Source organism: Papilio machaon, chromosome 7 (genome assembly GCF_912999745.1).
Source record: "Papilio machaon chromosome 7, ilPapMach1.1, whole genome shotgun sequence".
NCBI lineage: Eukaryota > Metazoa > Arthropoda > Insecta > Lepidoptera > Papilionidae > Papilio > Papilio machaon.
Window position 1 is genome coordinate 8,785,995 of NC_059992.1, and position 16,522 is coordinate 8,802,516.

Here is a 16,522-nt window from a genome sequence, read left to right on the forward strand (position 1 = left end):
AGATAATGACGTTTTATACAGAGATGTTGGTCTCAGAAATCCATGGTTAGTAAAGGTATAAATATGTTTAATATCCAAGTCTCACCATGCTGGGATATTTGTGACCATTGTCGAATGTTGAGTCGTTTGTAGAGTATTGCATTCCTTCTATACCATCGACAGTGAGCGGTCCCGACTTAGATAAGGTTAAATATCTGTGGAAATACGATGAAAAAAATATAAAATGAAGTAATGAAGCAGTTCGCTAATTCGCTTTTGTTGATTACTGTGTTCGACGTGCAAGGACGTCGGTGGCTCAAGGGTTAAACACTTGACTTGCAATCTGCAGGTCCTGGTTTCGAATCCCGCTATGTGTTTTTCGATTTTCGATTTGCATATGTACATTTATGCGACGTTCTTACGGTGAAGGAAAACATCGTGATGCTGCACATATCTGAGGAGAAATACAAAGATATGTGTGAAGTCAACCCGCACTGAGCTGTGGTTGACTATGGCCTAGTCACTCCTAACTTGGGGTAGACTTCGAGCCCCTCGGTGGGGACGTATAGTGAGCTGATGATGATGATGATTGCTGTGTTACACTCACGTGCAGAGATCAGAAGAGAAGACGACGAGCTCTTCCTGGCCGAGTTCGGGTGCCCACAGCTCACCAGTGGAGCCGCGCACCTCGCCGCAATGGTCGCGGTACATTGTACGGTTCGAGTGCCGCCACATTTCCACGTTGCCAAGCTGCGAGAAGTCTGCTGTGCCCGTGTTCATTACGAACACTCCATCGTACTCCTTTGATTCATTACGCTGGGAATAAGATAAGTAAAACTCTTAACGTATCACGTAGTCAAGTGTTAAAAGAATCTATTTTAAACTAGCTTTTACCCGCGACTCCGTCCGCGCGGAATAAAAAAATAGAAAACGGGGTAAAAATTATCATATGTCTGTTTCCTAGTTCTAAGCTACCTGCCCACCAATTTTCAGTCAAATCGATTCAGCCGTTCTTGAGTTATAAATAATGTAACTAGCACGACTTTCTTTTATATATATAGATGACTACAAGGCAAGTCATGACAAGACAGCTATAGTCAAATGATTTTTTTATAGTACTTTTTGTTGTTGACAATGTGGTGCCTATGATCTATATTGACTAGTATTCCAAGTTATATAGTTCCATAAAAAAAAGATAAGTACAAGTCTGCTGCGTTTATCGTAATAGAGCGTTGACAACACAAGTAGAAATTTACATATGGAACAGTTCCTATGATAGTCTTACACCCACGCCACTATAGTTAATGGCGTGGGTAGCATTTAAACACACAATATCTATGATTATAAATAGATCAAATCGGCAAAGTTCGATGTTCTATTTTCGGAATATCCACTAATTTAAATAATTATACAGCCAGCTGATGAATTATACATTTTAAATTACTGGTTTTTATACCAGTCTTATCTATCAATAGCACTAACGAAACTAACGCATACTATTTCATCATTTCTATACTAACTATTCATTTTAGTTAACATCATCAGGTCTTCTTCATCACTAATTTTTATGATTTTAAATTAGTCCAAACAATCTGTTAATTCTGGTGTGATGTAAACAAAACAGTATGTACGGGTCCGAATCTAGTCGGTGCCGTCACCAGACGATCAAACGTGACGAAAACGAAATTAAGCCCATAGCAAACCGACCTATTCGTAGCTCTCGCGGCCGTATGCCCGCTCGGTACAAGAGTTATAATCTATGTCCGATGTTTGACACGACTTAATCTTTGATTTTTTGACAACTTCAAAAATGGCTTTTCGTTCTGGATGTTTTTTATGTAGTAAATTACAGTTTCTTTCGATTAAATAATAACTTATGCGATTCATATAAAGTGATAGTCGACATACGAACCCTACTATAAGCCGCTTTTAATTTATTAAGTACAGTATAGATTTTCGTATATTGAATATTTGAATGCTACGTATAAAGGTTTCCATTCCATAATTATCGCATATAGCTTGATATTGACCGATTTTGTGGAAGATTTCATTCTCTAAGTATTCTTTCCCGATGTTAATTAATTTTTAAGGGTAGTTCCCTTAAATTTTTTTTAATTTAATGTTTAATTCTAATCCATTAGTCATCGTGATAAAACTTGCGTGTTAGTATTTTCCCTGAGCATCGCGTGATACGAAAGGAAAGTAGCGTTGAAGAAAAATTGAAGAACACGGAACGCAACATCGGCACATATTTATGACAATTTTAATCTTACTTACTAATATTATAAATGCGAATGTTTAGATGGATGTATGTTTGTTTGAAGATATCTCCAGAACGGCTCAACGAATGTCGATGAAATTTGGCATAGATGTAGATCATGGTCTGGAAGAACACATAGGTTACTTAGTATGTTTTTTTAATTCCGTGCGCACGGAGTGGCGGGCGACAGCTAGTTCTTTATAATTTTATTTATAATCTACTTTAGAGTGTGAAATAATAAAGTCACTCAGCATTTATTGCATTTCATTAGCATATTTGTTATTTATTTTTTTAAATCGGATTAAATTTTTTTGAAAATTCAATAATATATATATTTACGACACAACGTTGTATGTAACATGACGATTTTAAAATATAATGCAATTTAAACGCAAATTAATTTCCCAAAATTTCAATTCTTCTGCATAAAATGTATCGAATGTCATTTTTAATCATATTAATATTGAAATAGAATTATGTCATCTTAATAATAATAATACATAATTTAATAACGACACATAAGTCCCATGAATTAATAAATAAATGGCAGTAATAAAAAAATTACGCATAAACAACAAATTGAATACGTTATTAATTTAATTTTTAGAGCGATTAACGAAACAAGAACGATCTTCATTTTAGCATATTTTTTTACTTAGATAGTCGTTCTTTGTGCTCTTAATTATTGGAGATCGTCTTGTGTAAACACCCTCCATACCGCTGTTCTCGGCTTGTCTTATGGATCCCAGTATTGTTTGGATTTGGTCAGACCAGCGAATAGGTGATCGTCCCCTTACTCTTTTACCTCCAATTTTACTTACTAACCCAGTTTATACTGATTATTATCTACATACTAGCTTTTACCCGCGACTCCGTCCGCGCGGAATAAAAAATAGAAAACGGGGTAAAAATTATCCTATGTCCGTTTCCTGGTGCTAAGCTACCTGCCCACCAATTTTCAGTCAAATCGATTCAGCCGTTCTTGAGTTATAAATAGTGTAACTAACACGACTTTTTTTTATATATATAGATATATATTAACATTGTCAATTGATAATAAACTCTAATTTCCCTACATTTAAAATAAATTTAACTAAAAAAATTATCGTTGAATCTATTCTCAAGAATTGACTTTAGTTTTATATTGTTTTAAAACATGTTATTATTTATTGTACTATTTCTAGTATACTTGGCTAATGTTTACGTTATACAATTGGTGAAAGTGCGCACGTACGTAATAACTTGTTGCAATACACGTAATACATAGCGTTAGCAATGCATCATAAACTGTATAATGCTATTCAAACTATGTGACGGCTCGGAACATCATTTAGACGGCGCACAACACAATTTTAGGTATTAACGGGACTTAAATGTATGTGTGGCAGAATACCCGCGCACTTTTCATTCCTAGTATTCTTTTAGACATGCGTAGTTAACCAAGAGCTCACATGAATTTTGAATGTTTTAATAGCACACTGTTTGGATTTTTAATTATATATAATTCACTCTTTTGTTTTAATATGAATTGTTTAATGATAATCTGACGAATTACTCAACTGATTAGATACACACATTGATAATTTTAGATGCAAAGTCCATACATTATATCTATCCATTTTAATGAGTCAATCCCGGACGCGTGAACTAACATTGTTCTAATGAACTATTGAACTATACAAAAAATATAAAGATAAATCTAATATATAAAATTCTCGTGTCACAGTTTTCGTCACCGTACTCCTCCGAAACGGTTTGACCGATTCTCATGAAATTTTGTGAGCATATTCAGTAGGTCTGAGAATCGGCCAACATCTATTTTTCATAATCCCCCCCCATTTTTTAACTGCGCGCGGACGGAGTCGCGGGCGACAGCTAATACAAATATGTGATTCAGTCTTAATAAATCCACTTTGGTAAAATACTAATCGAAACTTGATATGTTTTTTTTGCATTTTTATACTAATGATTTACGAAAACACTGACATACGATGCAAATGTTGACACTAGTGCTGATTACGTCACTACTGGTACGTCATAGCTCTAGCAATTAGTTTAGCACAGATTCCAAAACTGCGAAACTTGTGTCGGACACAACTAACTGAAATCGCTAGACACCTCAATAACTTCTTAAGTATCGCGGCATTGTACACATAGACACTTAATGTAAACACTTAGTACCACGTTACACCACCACACAACCTCAATGCTTCACCGGGCAATAGAGTCAGGGTACAAAAAGGTTGAAATGTTTAAGCTTAAATGTATTACGAAACACTAAGTTTTTTATGATACGGTCCTTAATGTATTCACTGAGTGTTTAGTGTCAAGTGTACCAACATAATAAAGTTTGAATAGGCTACGACATAAGTTGCGACATTAAAGTATGTACTACTAGCTTTTACCCGCGACTCCGTCCGCGCGGAATAAAAAAAAATGCACACAAGATAAAAAAGTTCCTATGTCCGTCTCCTAGTTCTAAGCTACCTCCCCATCAATTTTCAGCTAAATCAGTTCGAACTATCTTGAGTTATAAATAGTGTAACTAACACGACTTTCTTTTATATATATATATAGATTTATAATTGTACGGATGTATCAAAATACACTCGTGTTTAATTAAGACCAGCCAGTGGTTTTCTATTAGGACACTATAATATTTCTATAACAAGTAAAATGACCTGGTTGTTTCCATCACACATTTTTTGTTTCATATCTATTATAAAACTAACTGTCAGACGCGAGTCTGTCCGGGCGAAATTAAAAGAAACTTAATTTATAGTCTATGCGTTCTTAAAGACTATGTTCTACATCTATGCCTTATGTTCTTTCTATATTTCTTTCCGATCGTTTAACTGTAGAATATTTAACAAATATTTATATACTATGGTCGTGCGCTGCCTATCAACAAAACATGGAACAATTATAAGGCAACCTTATCGACGGATGTGTTCATATTCTACCACTGGTTGCATGTACACCCTTATCAATATGTAAGTATTTTGAACAGTTAAAAGAACGAGAATATGTAAGTATTTTGAACAGTTCAGTCTCAGTCCGTACAGTACGGAGTGCGGTCGCGTGTTGTCGCTGCCAATGACTCATGAGTTGGCAATGGCCGCTTCGATTGTAAAGTGTTCAAGTTGTAACGTTGTTATCAACGAACTTTTAGCGTTTCTAACCAACGTGTTAGATTATATGGATGAAGACAGCATTCATCAGCTAGTGACGTCGTCTTTTAATGTGGAGAGTATTACTAAGGCGAAGTCTTTGTTATTTGAATCTGTACCAAATGTGAGAAAAATGCCAAAAAGACGTAAAGATGGAAAGAAGAGAATGTCTCGTGATTTGGATGACATTATTTGTCTTATGAAGGGTACAGATGCTGAAGTGTTCCCTATATTTGTAGCGAAAGATCTTCATATATTGCCTAGTGTCAGCTTTGACCACATAGACTGCACGCGCTTGCTAAAAGACATAACGATACTGCAAAATGAAGTCAAGTCGTTACAAGAGAGCACGGTTACCAAGGATATGTTTGAGGAATTTAAAAAGGATTTGGACTATGTGAGATATGCGTCTATCATTGACAATTATCCAACACAGGACAACTTTGTGAATAAAAATAGAAGAGCGGGTCAGCAAGGGAGTTTCTATGAGATGTGTAGTGGACCTATAGGCCTACATTACGTGCCTACAAAATCTGCAAATGCTTCGTCACCAACCGAAATGGGCAAGAATCACTCAATACCTACGGAGCAGGCGTCGACGTCCGTTCAGTCTATCTCATATCGACGTGAGCTACTGAGCGAGAAAGAAATACATGCAAGCAGTGACCATCAACGGCATGTGGAGGCCGGGACTGTGGTTTCGGCAAGCGCGAGCCGCCAAAGTGGGAGCGTAAAGAAAACCAGTTTCAAGCGCAGTGATAGCACGGGCGCGAGCGGGACGGTTGATCAGCGGCGTGGGGATCTCTCTCCTGAAACCACCGGGGTTTCGAACGTACCGGATAGCGAAGTTGCGTGTGCGCGCGATGCCAATAGTGACTCAATTCTTATCCCAACCGTAAACAAAAAAAGAATTGTTTGTGCGGAACCCCCGTCCATACTGAAAGATGATAATGACGGTCCGGTACCTAGAAACAGGGCTCAAGTATCCGAACCTGTCTCTGAATGGCAAGTTGTTCGTACAAAATCGGCTAAAAGGTACAAACTTATTGGTCAAAAAGGATGTGCATCTACAGCACCGGGCGGTAAATTCAGAGCCGCGGATATTAAAGTACCACTGTTTATATCAAACGTGTGTAAAGAGACTTGTGAGGAAGACATTGTCACTTACATTAGAGATAAGACAGGTGAAACTGTATCACTTAAAATAATAAAAATGAAAAAGAATAGAGAGTATAACTCATATAAACTATATGTCTCTAAAACTAAGCTTAATTTATTCTTAAATGATGATTTTTGGCCTGATGGTATTATGTTTCGCCGTTTTGTTCATTTTAAGTATGAATCAAAGCACGATAATAGTAATGGAACAGTTAGTTAATAGTTTACTAAATGATGGTAGAAGGAACAAACAATATTTGTAAATTTACGACTTTTAACTGTAAAAATTTTAAAAGTTCTATTGATGATATTAGAAAATTATGTAATTGTTCGAATTTAATCTGTCTCCAAGAGACGTGGCTTTTTAATCATGACATTCCGCTGTTAGGTACAGTATCACCTGATTTTGAATATACTGGTAAAAGTGCTATCGACAGTGGTGAATTGTTGATCGGACGGCCATACGGGGGCGTAGCCATTTTATGGCGGAAAGGAGTCTTTAATAATGTTTCGGTTATTGAATGTTCTAGTTCCAGATTAATAGCTATTAATGCGTCCGTAGATGGCCGTTCTGTCCTGGTCTTTTCTGTCTATATGCCCACAAAATCCAGACACAATCTACCTATTTTCACAGAAGTTTTGAGCGAGATTAACGCAATTGTAGAAAGCAACAATACACAAACTGTTTTTATTCTCGGAGATATGAATGCCCATCCTGGTCAATTGTTCTATTCGGAGCTGAGTAGTTTTTGTGGGGAGAGGTCTTGGTTGTGTGCGGATGTAGAATTTTTGGGATTCGATTCTAGCTCGTTTACTTTTTATGACACCTATCATGGTACGGGGAGCTGGCTGGATCATTGTGTTGTTTCTCAAGCAGCCTGGCAAACCGTTGTAAACGTAGGTATAGTCGAAGACATATTTGTATCTGACCATTTACCTATATTTCTTGAAAGTAAGTTAGGAGATATTAAGCCTGTGATTGCGACCCCGGATGTTCCACGCTCTGCTATACGGTGGGGTGAGCGTGACAAACGTCAGATAGCCAGATTCCAAATACTGTGCAACGAGGGATTGCGAAGTGTTGATTTTCCTGAAGATTTTACAAAATGCGCTTACGGGTCATGTAATCTATATGAGCATACCATAGTTTTGGATAAAATGTACACTAAATTAATTGATGTGATTACTGACGCAGCCGTACAAACCTGTAATAAATCGACTTTAAAACGACATCATGGAGTTAGAGTTTGCGGCTGGAATAAGCATGTACGAAAAGCGCACAGGGAGGCAAGGCTTAAGTTTCAGGAATGGAATGCTCTTAATAGACCAAATTTTGGCTCTGTTTATGACCAAATGTGTGAGTCGCGGAAGATTTTTAAAAGTCGGCTTAAGTGGAGTAAGAACCACCAAGAGCAAATTAAAATGGACTCCATTGCCAAACAAAGGGCGGACAAGGATTTAAAAAAAAAAAATTTTGGAAGTCCACAGGTAATCTTGATGTTAAGCCTGGCCTTCCAGCAAATGTGGACGGCAGGACTGACTCTAAGGACATAGCCAATGTTTTTATGTCACATTTTAAAGTAAAATCGCCTCTGGGTCCTTCCTCCACAAAAATCGATGATAGGGCCGTTGCGTGCGGCGAGAAGCCTTTACTCAATTTCTCCGCTAAACAAATTAAAAAGGTCATAAGTTGTATGCGTAGAGGCAAATCTCCCGGTCATGATGGGCTGAGCATCGAACACTTGAAATACGCAGGGCCACACTTGCCTAGAGTTCTATCCATGTTTTTCAATATGTGTATTAGTCACTCCTATCTACCCGATGATTTGATGAAGACCACGGTTGTGCCTATAGTCAAAAACAGTACAGGAGACATTTCAGACAAGTGTAATTACCGCCCTATCTCACTTGCCACTACTATAGCTAAGGTTTTGGATAGTATGCTTGAGTCGAATCTTGGTAAATATCTGCACATTCATGATGCTCAGTTTGGCTTTAGGGTCGGACTGTCCACGGAAAGCGCGATCCTCACTCTCAAGCATACTGTTCAATATTACACTACGCGGAACACGCCGGTATACGCTTGCTTTTTAGATCTCTCCAAGGCTTTTGATCTTGTAAGTTATGATGTGCTTTGGAGGAAGATCGAAGACAGGGGTATACCGGTGGAAATTATAAAAATTTTCCAATTTTGGTACCGGCATCAGACAAACTATGTAAAGTGGGCCGGCAGTCTGTCCGAGCCATACAAGTTAGAGTGTGGTGTGCGACAGGGTGGATTGACATCTCCAAAAATCTTCAATATGTATTTGAATGATCTCATAATCGAACTCAGCAGTATGCGCGTAGGGTGCCGCGTGGGCGGTGTCTGTGTAAACAACATAAGCTACGCGGATGATATGGCGCTGCTGGGTCCGACTGCGGGGTCTATAGGACAGATGATAAGAGTTTGTGAGAGGTACGCCGCATCGCATGGTCTGATATATAATGTTAAAAAGAGTGAGTTTATGCTCTTCAAGGCCGCAAGCAGGGGTCCTGATATTTTACCCCCAATCAATTTGAATGGCACGAGATTGAACCGGGTAACGCGATTTAAATACCTTGGGCATATTCTTGCTGATGACCTTAAAGACGATGACGATGTTGAAAGGGAACGCAGGGCCCTGGCGGCTCGAGGGAACATGTTAGCCCGCAGATTTTCTCGATGTACGGATCAGGTAAAAATAACACTGTTTAAAGCATATTGTCAAGGCTTGTACACGGGGAGTTTGTGGTTTGCTTGTTCCCAAAGGTCTTTGGATGCCCTGCGCATACAATATAATAACGTTTTCAGGATGTTGATGAAACTCCCCCGATTCTGTAGTGCCTCCGTCATGTTTGCCCAGGCTCAAACCGACGGATTCCATGCAATTATCAGAAAAAAGGTAGCGTCACTGGTGAGGAGGCTCCGGGAGAGTGACAACAGCATCCTGAAAGCAATAGCTAGCGACCCTAAGGCGCCTGTGCTGAGACATCTCGTGCGGACTATGATCCCGCAAGGGATGTCTCCTAAATATATGACGCATTAGAGTTTCATACATGTAAATTATACATATTTTCCACTAGTACTATTTCTACTAACCCTAGTCATCTAAGTTTTAAGTTGTTTGTAATTTACTAACCAAATATGGATCTATGTTGTCCGAAAATAAAGAATTTGAAAAAAAACGAGATATTATTCAATATGAAATGACACTAACATCTAAAAAAAGTTAAAAGCAAACTGTGAACTATTATTAAAAACCGTCCAAGTGCATGTCGGACTGACGCACTGAGAATTCCGTACAAACCTGTAGGCATATAAGTAAAATTTACGGTTTTTTTTAATTTTTCCTTTATCTTTGCTATAAGACGTTGCTTCGTACCAAATTTCAAGATTCTGAGTTCACGGGAACTACCCTGTAGGTGTTGTTTTCCTTGCAAGTGTCAAAAATTCGTGGCATAAACGGCTGTATCTTTTGATGGCGTTTCCTTAGAAGTTAGATTTTTTCACAGCTTCAAGGGACATTAGATTTGAGTATGTGATATTAATTTCAGCTTGATATCTACATACGTTAATGAGAAAAAGTGTCCAGAAAGACAGATAAGTGACCCTATAAGGGTTCCGTTTTTTTTTCTTTCGAGTTACGAAACCCTATAAATGAAATGTCTACATAGTATATGCGTTTTTTTTAAACTGTGTTCGATTATATAGTAATTGCAGTAATATTTATAGTATTGCAGGATATTCAGGGGAACTATCTTCTTTTGTCTGTCCCATCTGTTAAACTAGACAACGCATCTGGAAATTCACTTTGCCATTTTGCCGAATTTTGAGGACCGACAATTCGTAGTTATTAATTTAAATATTTATCCAACAAAGTTTTTCGTAACGTTATTACTATGGTAAAAGATAAGTAAATCCAACGAACAATCGCAATCAATCAACTTTAACGATTAGTGAGATTACACACTGATTACATTCACAATCGTACGGTGACACGCATGTATTGGTAGGTATTATGATACAAGTAGGTTTTTTTTTTTTATATTGAAAAAGTTAACGCCTGACCACGATCCCTCCCGATGGTGTTGATGTGGTCTAAAGATGGTACGCGCTAGTTTTGTAGATGCCTATTCACTCTACTCTTGAAGGCCCCCACATCGTACTTGGACGGAAAAACTGACGCCGGCAACTTCTTCCAGTCCTTAGCAGTAGGTACGCACAAGGAACGAAGATTTAAACATTTTGGTTCGAACGCGCGGCACATCTACTACATAAGGATGGATTCCAGCCGTATGTCTGAACGTCCGATGGTAGAATGGTGATGGTGGAATTACAGGAATTACAGGTACTTTCCTTTGGCTATTTATTAAACAATCTTACTAGTCTTATTAATATTATAAATGCGAATGTTTGGATGTATGGATGGATGTTTGAACATAGCCTGAAAGAACACAGAGACTACTATTTTTTTTTTAATTTAGCGCTGACAGAATCGTGAGCGATAGCCAGTTTTGTTATTAACATATTCTATTTTGGGATTCTAAACTTCTAAAAAGGTTACGCCAAAAATATAACATGCCTAATGCATTCAAAATGTTGATCGACCAGTTTTAATGCACGACCAGCTTTGATGGATTTGTTTGTTTTTACTAAGACTCGGAGTTGTTGTTTTTACTAAGTAGCCTCGGTGGCTGAGGGGGCAGGTCTTGGGTTCGAATCCCGCTATGTACCAATATGTTTTTCTATTTAGATATATACATTTCTCCATCGTTCTTACGGTGAAGGAAAACATCGTGATGCAACCTGCACATATCTGAGAACAAAAATTCAAAGATATGTGTGAAGTCAACCCGCACTGGACCAGCGTGGTTGACTATGTCCTAGTCACCCCTAACTTGGGGTAGGCTACGAGCCCCTCGGTGGGGACTTATAGTGAGCTGATGATGATGACTAAGACTAGAAGTCTATATATGCATATATCTAGTATATATATTTTAGTGTATAAAATTTATTACTACAACGTCATACAAAATACCTCAGAAGCAAAGTTGTTTAAGTAATAAGTGAGGTATATTTGAATATTTAATAAAAAAAAACTAATTAAAAAAATAATTTAAGCGAAAGGTTAATATTATATACATAATAAAACAATAATCGTTACTACCCAATGTTTCATATATACATTAAATGATGAGGTTATCTTAATTTGATTAATTTATCAAAAAAAATGTAGATAAATAAATTATTTAAGCTTTCGTGAGACATTATCATAAACTAATATATAAACGGCTAAACATTCACGTAGTTACCCGATCGGCACTGACTAATTTCGAGACCATCGGGAGTCCTTCAACAGAGTCAGTCATGACTGAGCGACGGGCCGCCTCCACAAAATAATACCAGTCCCACTAACCCTGATGAAGGGCTCCTGATAGGTTCGAAACTAGTCGGTGCCGACACCGGACAAATACGTGAGTGTTTAGCCGTTTATATCAATTTATAATGTAGATAGACGGTACACAGGACATTAGACAGTAAATGTTCATAATGTATCGGTCTAAATTGATCAAATGTACAACATGTAAATATAAATAAAATTAACACTTACTGAATAAAACCATCCAAATTTATCGAAAGGTATTTCGAAGGGCAGGTCAGGGAACTGCGCGGCGATGTCGAACAGAGGGTCCGAGATGCCGTCAAACAGCCAGGAGGACACGTTGGCGGTGAGGAAGAGGTTCTTGTGGTTCATACCCATGAACACGTTGACTGCCACACGTAGGAAGAGCGGCTCGTTGCGCATTATGTGACCAACAGTCTGACAAACATATAGTTGAAAACACCTTGTATATGTATCATAGGCCAAATTCCAGACATCTCCCTTTTGCCAATATTTTAAGTCACGACAAATCAAAGTCTAAAGCCCTATTCGTATAAGAAAAAGATTGGGAAAGAATTTGACAATGGGGTTCGTACAGAAATTTGAATTTATCCTCTTTGTTCATTTAAAGTAAGAATCATGCATCCTTTAACTTATTGTAGAAGTATGCGAGCGGTTGTTACTTAGATATTTACCGATATGAGGTAGCCAAGAGCAATGAGTTTATAAAATTAATAAAATGAGGCTTTAATAACTCACCGCAATAATAGGATTAATACTGGTTATGTTGTCAGAAATACTGCCATTGGACATGTCGGGCTGGAATTGCCAGACTCGCCGATTGTAGAACGTCACCGTATTGTTGTCGTTCCATGTTATGTCTTCCTGGTACCAAAACATACAACCAATGATAAGAGTAAGGCCCTCAAACATCCACAATCAGAATGTTTTCACTGGTTAAGAAGTCACTTAGCAAAATTCTAGTAGCAAATAATTTATCCGTGAATTTAAATTAAAAGGCCTACAACTAGGACTAGTATAGGCTTTCACCATATCATTAGTAAGTTAGTAGTATTTCACCAGTCAATAAACTTTTCGAAAATTTGCACTTACGAAGTGAACGTGCAAGTTTAAAATCTCTACTTTAATTAGAAAAATGATTTTCATTAAGAATTAATTATCACAATAGCACTTGCTATTATCATTTCTCTGGCTTCATCATCACGTGGAGTTTACGCTCAAGGTTTTATAAACCTTGATGCTATGGTTTAATTTTTAAGGCTGGCAGTCTGCTTGTCGCTAACCCTACATGTAAAAAACTTACAATTTAATTTACACACTTTTGACAGACACACATGGTGTAATTTTTGTAGTCTTTAAAAATTCACAGGTAAATTGTTTTGTTGAGATGTTTCGGTGGTGGAAATAAAGTTAAACAGACAAGAATTTTTTCTTTTAAATATAGAATGTCGAAAGACGAATTTTGAATATTTCTCATCATATTTTCAAGGTGGAATACAAGATAATTTTGTGTTATAAATTTTATCGATCGACATTATTGCAAGTTAATTAAAGAAACAAGATTAGAGAAGAATAAATAAGACCACAAAATTGAGATTAAAGTTTAAACAACTCAAAAAAAATCATTTTCATATATAATAAATAGCCCACAGTAATAGCTGTGTGGACACGTTTACTTTATGCAAAATATGTCGAATTAAGAAGATATAAAATATAAATTAAATGAAATTAACATAAAATGCACATACTCATGTATTTGGAGTAAAAAATAAAGCAGACAGCAATTACAATTTCCACTTTGTATAGCCTTGGTTCACTTTGATAATATATAAACTTTCCTACCAAGTGAAAAACCTGATAATACATTTTAAGGTCTTTCACCAGTGGAAGCTAATGCTTACAATTCATGTGGGAACTAATGACGTCAACCATTACATATATTATGATATGAATATACATTCATATCATAATGTATGTAAAGTTTTTCTTATTTGAATTATTCCTTCTTGGACAAGATTATTGAAATCTTTTTAAATTATAAGATAACGTAAATTATAATAAATAATTATATTATATAGTGATAAATATAAAACAAATTTCGTTAATATAAATTTTCTACGTTGTGACAATGTGTTTTTGTAATCTACAGGACCTGGGTTCGTCCATCCCGTAATGATCTAAATTTTCGATTTACATATGTACATTTATCCGACGTTCTTTCGGAAGGAAAACATCGTGATGCAACCAGCAAATATCTGAGAAGAAATTTAAAGATATGAGTAAAGTGAACCAACCCGCCTTGCCAGCGTGGTTCATGGCCAACATATTCATGTAAAAATATTTATTGCTTATCAATGTATTTAATCATCAGTTTGTCCGAAACATCTGTATGTCTGTATCTGCATCTGTATCTGTGATGTCCAAAATTATCTATTTGTACGGCTGTAAAAAACCCGTGGTTAGTAAACATAACTTTGTTCTGTAAACTAATAATTTGAGGTGTCTATACATACATTCGCCAAGATGTAAAATCCACTTTAATTAAATAGTTAGTCAAGATTGTTTTTAAATAAAACATTTATAAATAATAATAATTACTTCAGATTTTCTCACACGAATAATTGAAAAATAAATAATTATATAAAAACATTTAAACACCACTGAACCTGACAGTTGCAGAATAATTGAAATGATTTAAGTGGAAATTGATTTAAAACAAAATAAAGTTAACATAATAAATCTATGACCCCTACTATCTACTATCGTATCTCGAATGTTAAAACAAAACAAATAACATACCAATTAAACTTTTATCAATTTAAAAAATTTACAAAGTAAGAAATCATTGCATAGTTCAGTGGCTGTAAGTCTTCGATATGCGGTCATTGGTACCTATTAATTTTTTACCTGTAAGTTTTAGCCCGACGGACTGTAAATGTGGGTGTAGACTAAAGCATTTATTTGTAACGAAACAACGAGCCGTTCTATATTCTAGTGATGGATGGATGGATGGATGTTTGTTTAAAGGTATCTCTAGAGAAGGATCTTGATGAAATTTGGCACAGATGTAGAACATAGTCCTGAAGAACGCCTCTTATTGGGTTTATTTTTTAATTCCGCGCGGACAGCAACAGCTATTATATATTAAACTAGCTTTTACCCGCGACTCCGTCCGCGCGGAATAAAAAATAGAAAACGGGGTAAAAATTATCCTATGTCCGTTTCCTGGTTCTAAGCTACCTGCCCACCAATTTTCAGTCAAACCGATTCAGCCGTTCTTGAGTTATAAATAGTGTAACTAACACGACTTTCTTTTATATATATAGATGTAAAACTTGTATAAAATAATGTATGGCTTAATTAACATACATATTGTTACGTTCAATTCAATCAGTTACAATAAGAGATTACGTTCCTATGAATTCTATATTGACATTTGGAAAGAGACAACTCACTATATTCGCTTCGTAGAGCGTCATCTCTGTCGCACAATATACTAAACCCATCGTGGATTTTGTGTGTATTTCAACTATCTTAGAATATTTAGTTATGTACACATTCTTTCTTTCTTTCAAAAACAAATTGTTTTAGTATAACTTTAGTACTATTAAATAATTTTAAAACTGAGCCCACAATATCTTCGCCGATGAGTTTTTGTGCAAATAGTGTTATCTATTAGGTCGTACAAATTATCAATGCTTTGATAAAATATTACAACGGAATTGTTGAACAGTACAAAATAATATGAGGGCGTCGACTCTATGTTTTTTATTCTATGTTACTTAAATGAGTAGATGAGTGCTATGTTGTCTGCATTATATGCAACCGTGTCTCTAAAAGTCAACATGGTAAGATCATTACCTTAGTGTGATGTTCTCTATACACGTAGGGTCCTAGCTGCTCCACTTTGAGTGTGACGTTCTTGCCGGCTAGGATTTCGTCCACATTCGTGATGTTGAACATATAGCACTCCAGGTACATCGGTATTGGCACCTCGCGCCATATCGAGAACGAAGTCGACGTCTCTGTCAGCATCATCATCTGTGTAAACCAAATAATACTGTAAAAAACAAAACAAATAACAAAAAACTTGAGAGGTGTCAAGGGACACCCGGATGGAACGAAGTTCCTTTCTGTTAATTAGTGAAAGAACCAATGTTTATTCTATGAATAAAAAACTTAAGTCTTCACAAGAAGTACATTTTATTTCTATGAATTTTCGTTATATATTGTCACGTCGTTGCCATGGTGAAGTAGCGCTCATTCGTCGTTAACATACTTACTATAGCAAAAAGTGTCGTGACAACTTTTCGTAAGAATTTTTTCCGTCTAGCCACCTTTCACAACGCGCGATAAAAAGGAACTTCGTTCCAAAAAAGAAACCATTTATAGCGTCATATTTAAGAAATAAAAACAACGAAGAGCTCCGTTTTTTTCTAAACGAGTCCTAAGTCCATTTCCTAAGTCCATTTTCTTAATGGTCCATGAAAGTCCATGGCAATAATACGGATCGAATGACATCTAAGTCG

General features: G+C 36.5%; 2 protein-coding genes across 2 annotated transcripts in view; one reads left to right on the forward strand and one right to left on the reverse strand.

Moving 5' to 3' along the window:
• The window catches only part of LOC106719509 (protein croquemort), a 39,648-nt gene that overhangs the window by 4,845 nt on the left and 18,281 nt on the right, over positions 1–16,522 (reverse strand). Inside the window, exons 3-7 of the mRNA XM_014513864.2 lie at positions 15,855–16,034; positions 12,732–12,857; positions 12,201–12,410; positions 587–795; positions 86–194 (exon numbers count right to left, since the gene is read on the reverse strand). Of these exons, the coding sequence (XP_014369350.2) occupies positions 86–194; positions 587–795; positions 12,201–12,410; positions 12,732–12,857; positions 15,855–16,034 (834 nt within the window). The remainder of the gene's footprint in view (positions 1–85; positions 195–586; positions 796–12,200; positions 12,411–12,731; positions 12,858–15,854; positions 16,035–16,522) is intronic.
• Positions 6,673–8,297, forward strand: LOC123721148. Its single transcript, XM_045678749.1, has 2 exons — positions 6,673–7,741; positions 8,132–8,297. Exons 1-2 carry the CDS (start codon positions 6,799–6,801, stop codon positions 8,149–8,151), a joined length of 963 nt encoding a protein of 320 aa, XP_045534705.1. The 5' UTR covers positions 6,673–6,798; the 3' UTR covers positions 8,152–8,297.

Bases quoted from the DNA above. Each gene is read 5' to 3' on its own strand.
- LOC123721148 (XM_045678749.1), top strand. From the start codon at position 6,799: ATGATGGTAGAAGGAACAAACAATATTTGTAAATTTACGACTTTTAAC. The intron at 7,742-8,131 runs TTGATGTGATTA...AGCCAATGTTTT, and splicing joins TAAAATGTACACTAAATTAA to TATGTCACATTTTAAAGTAA.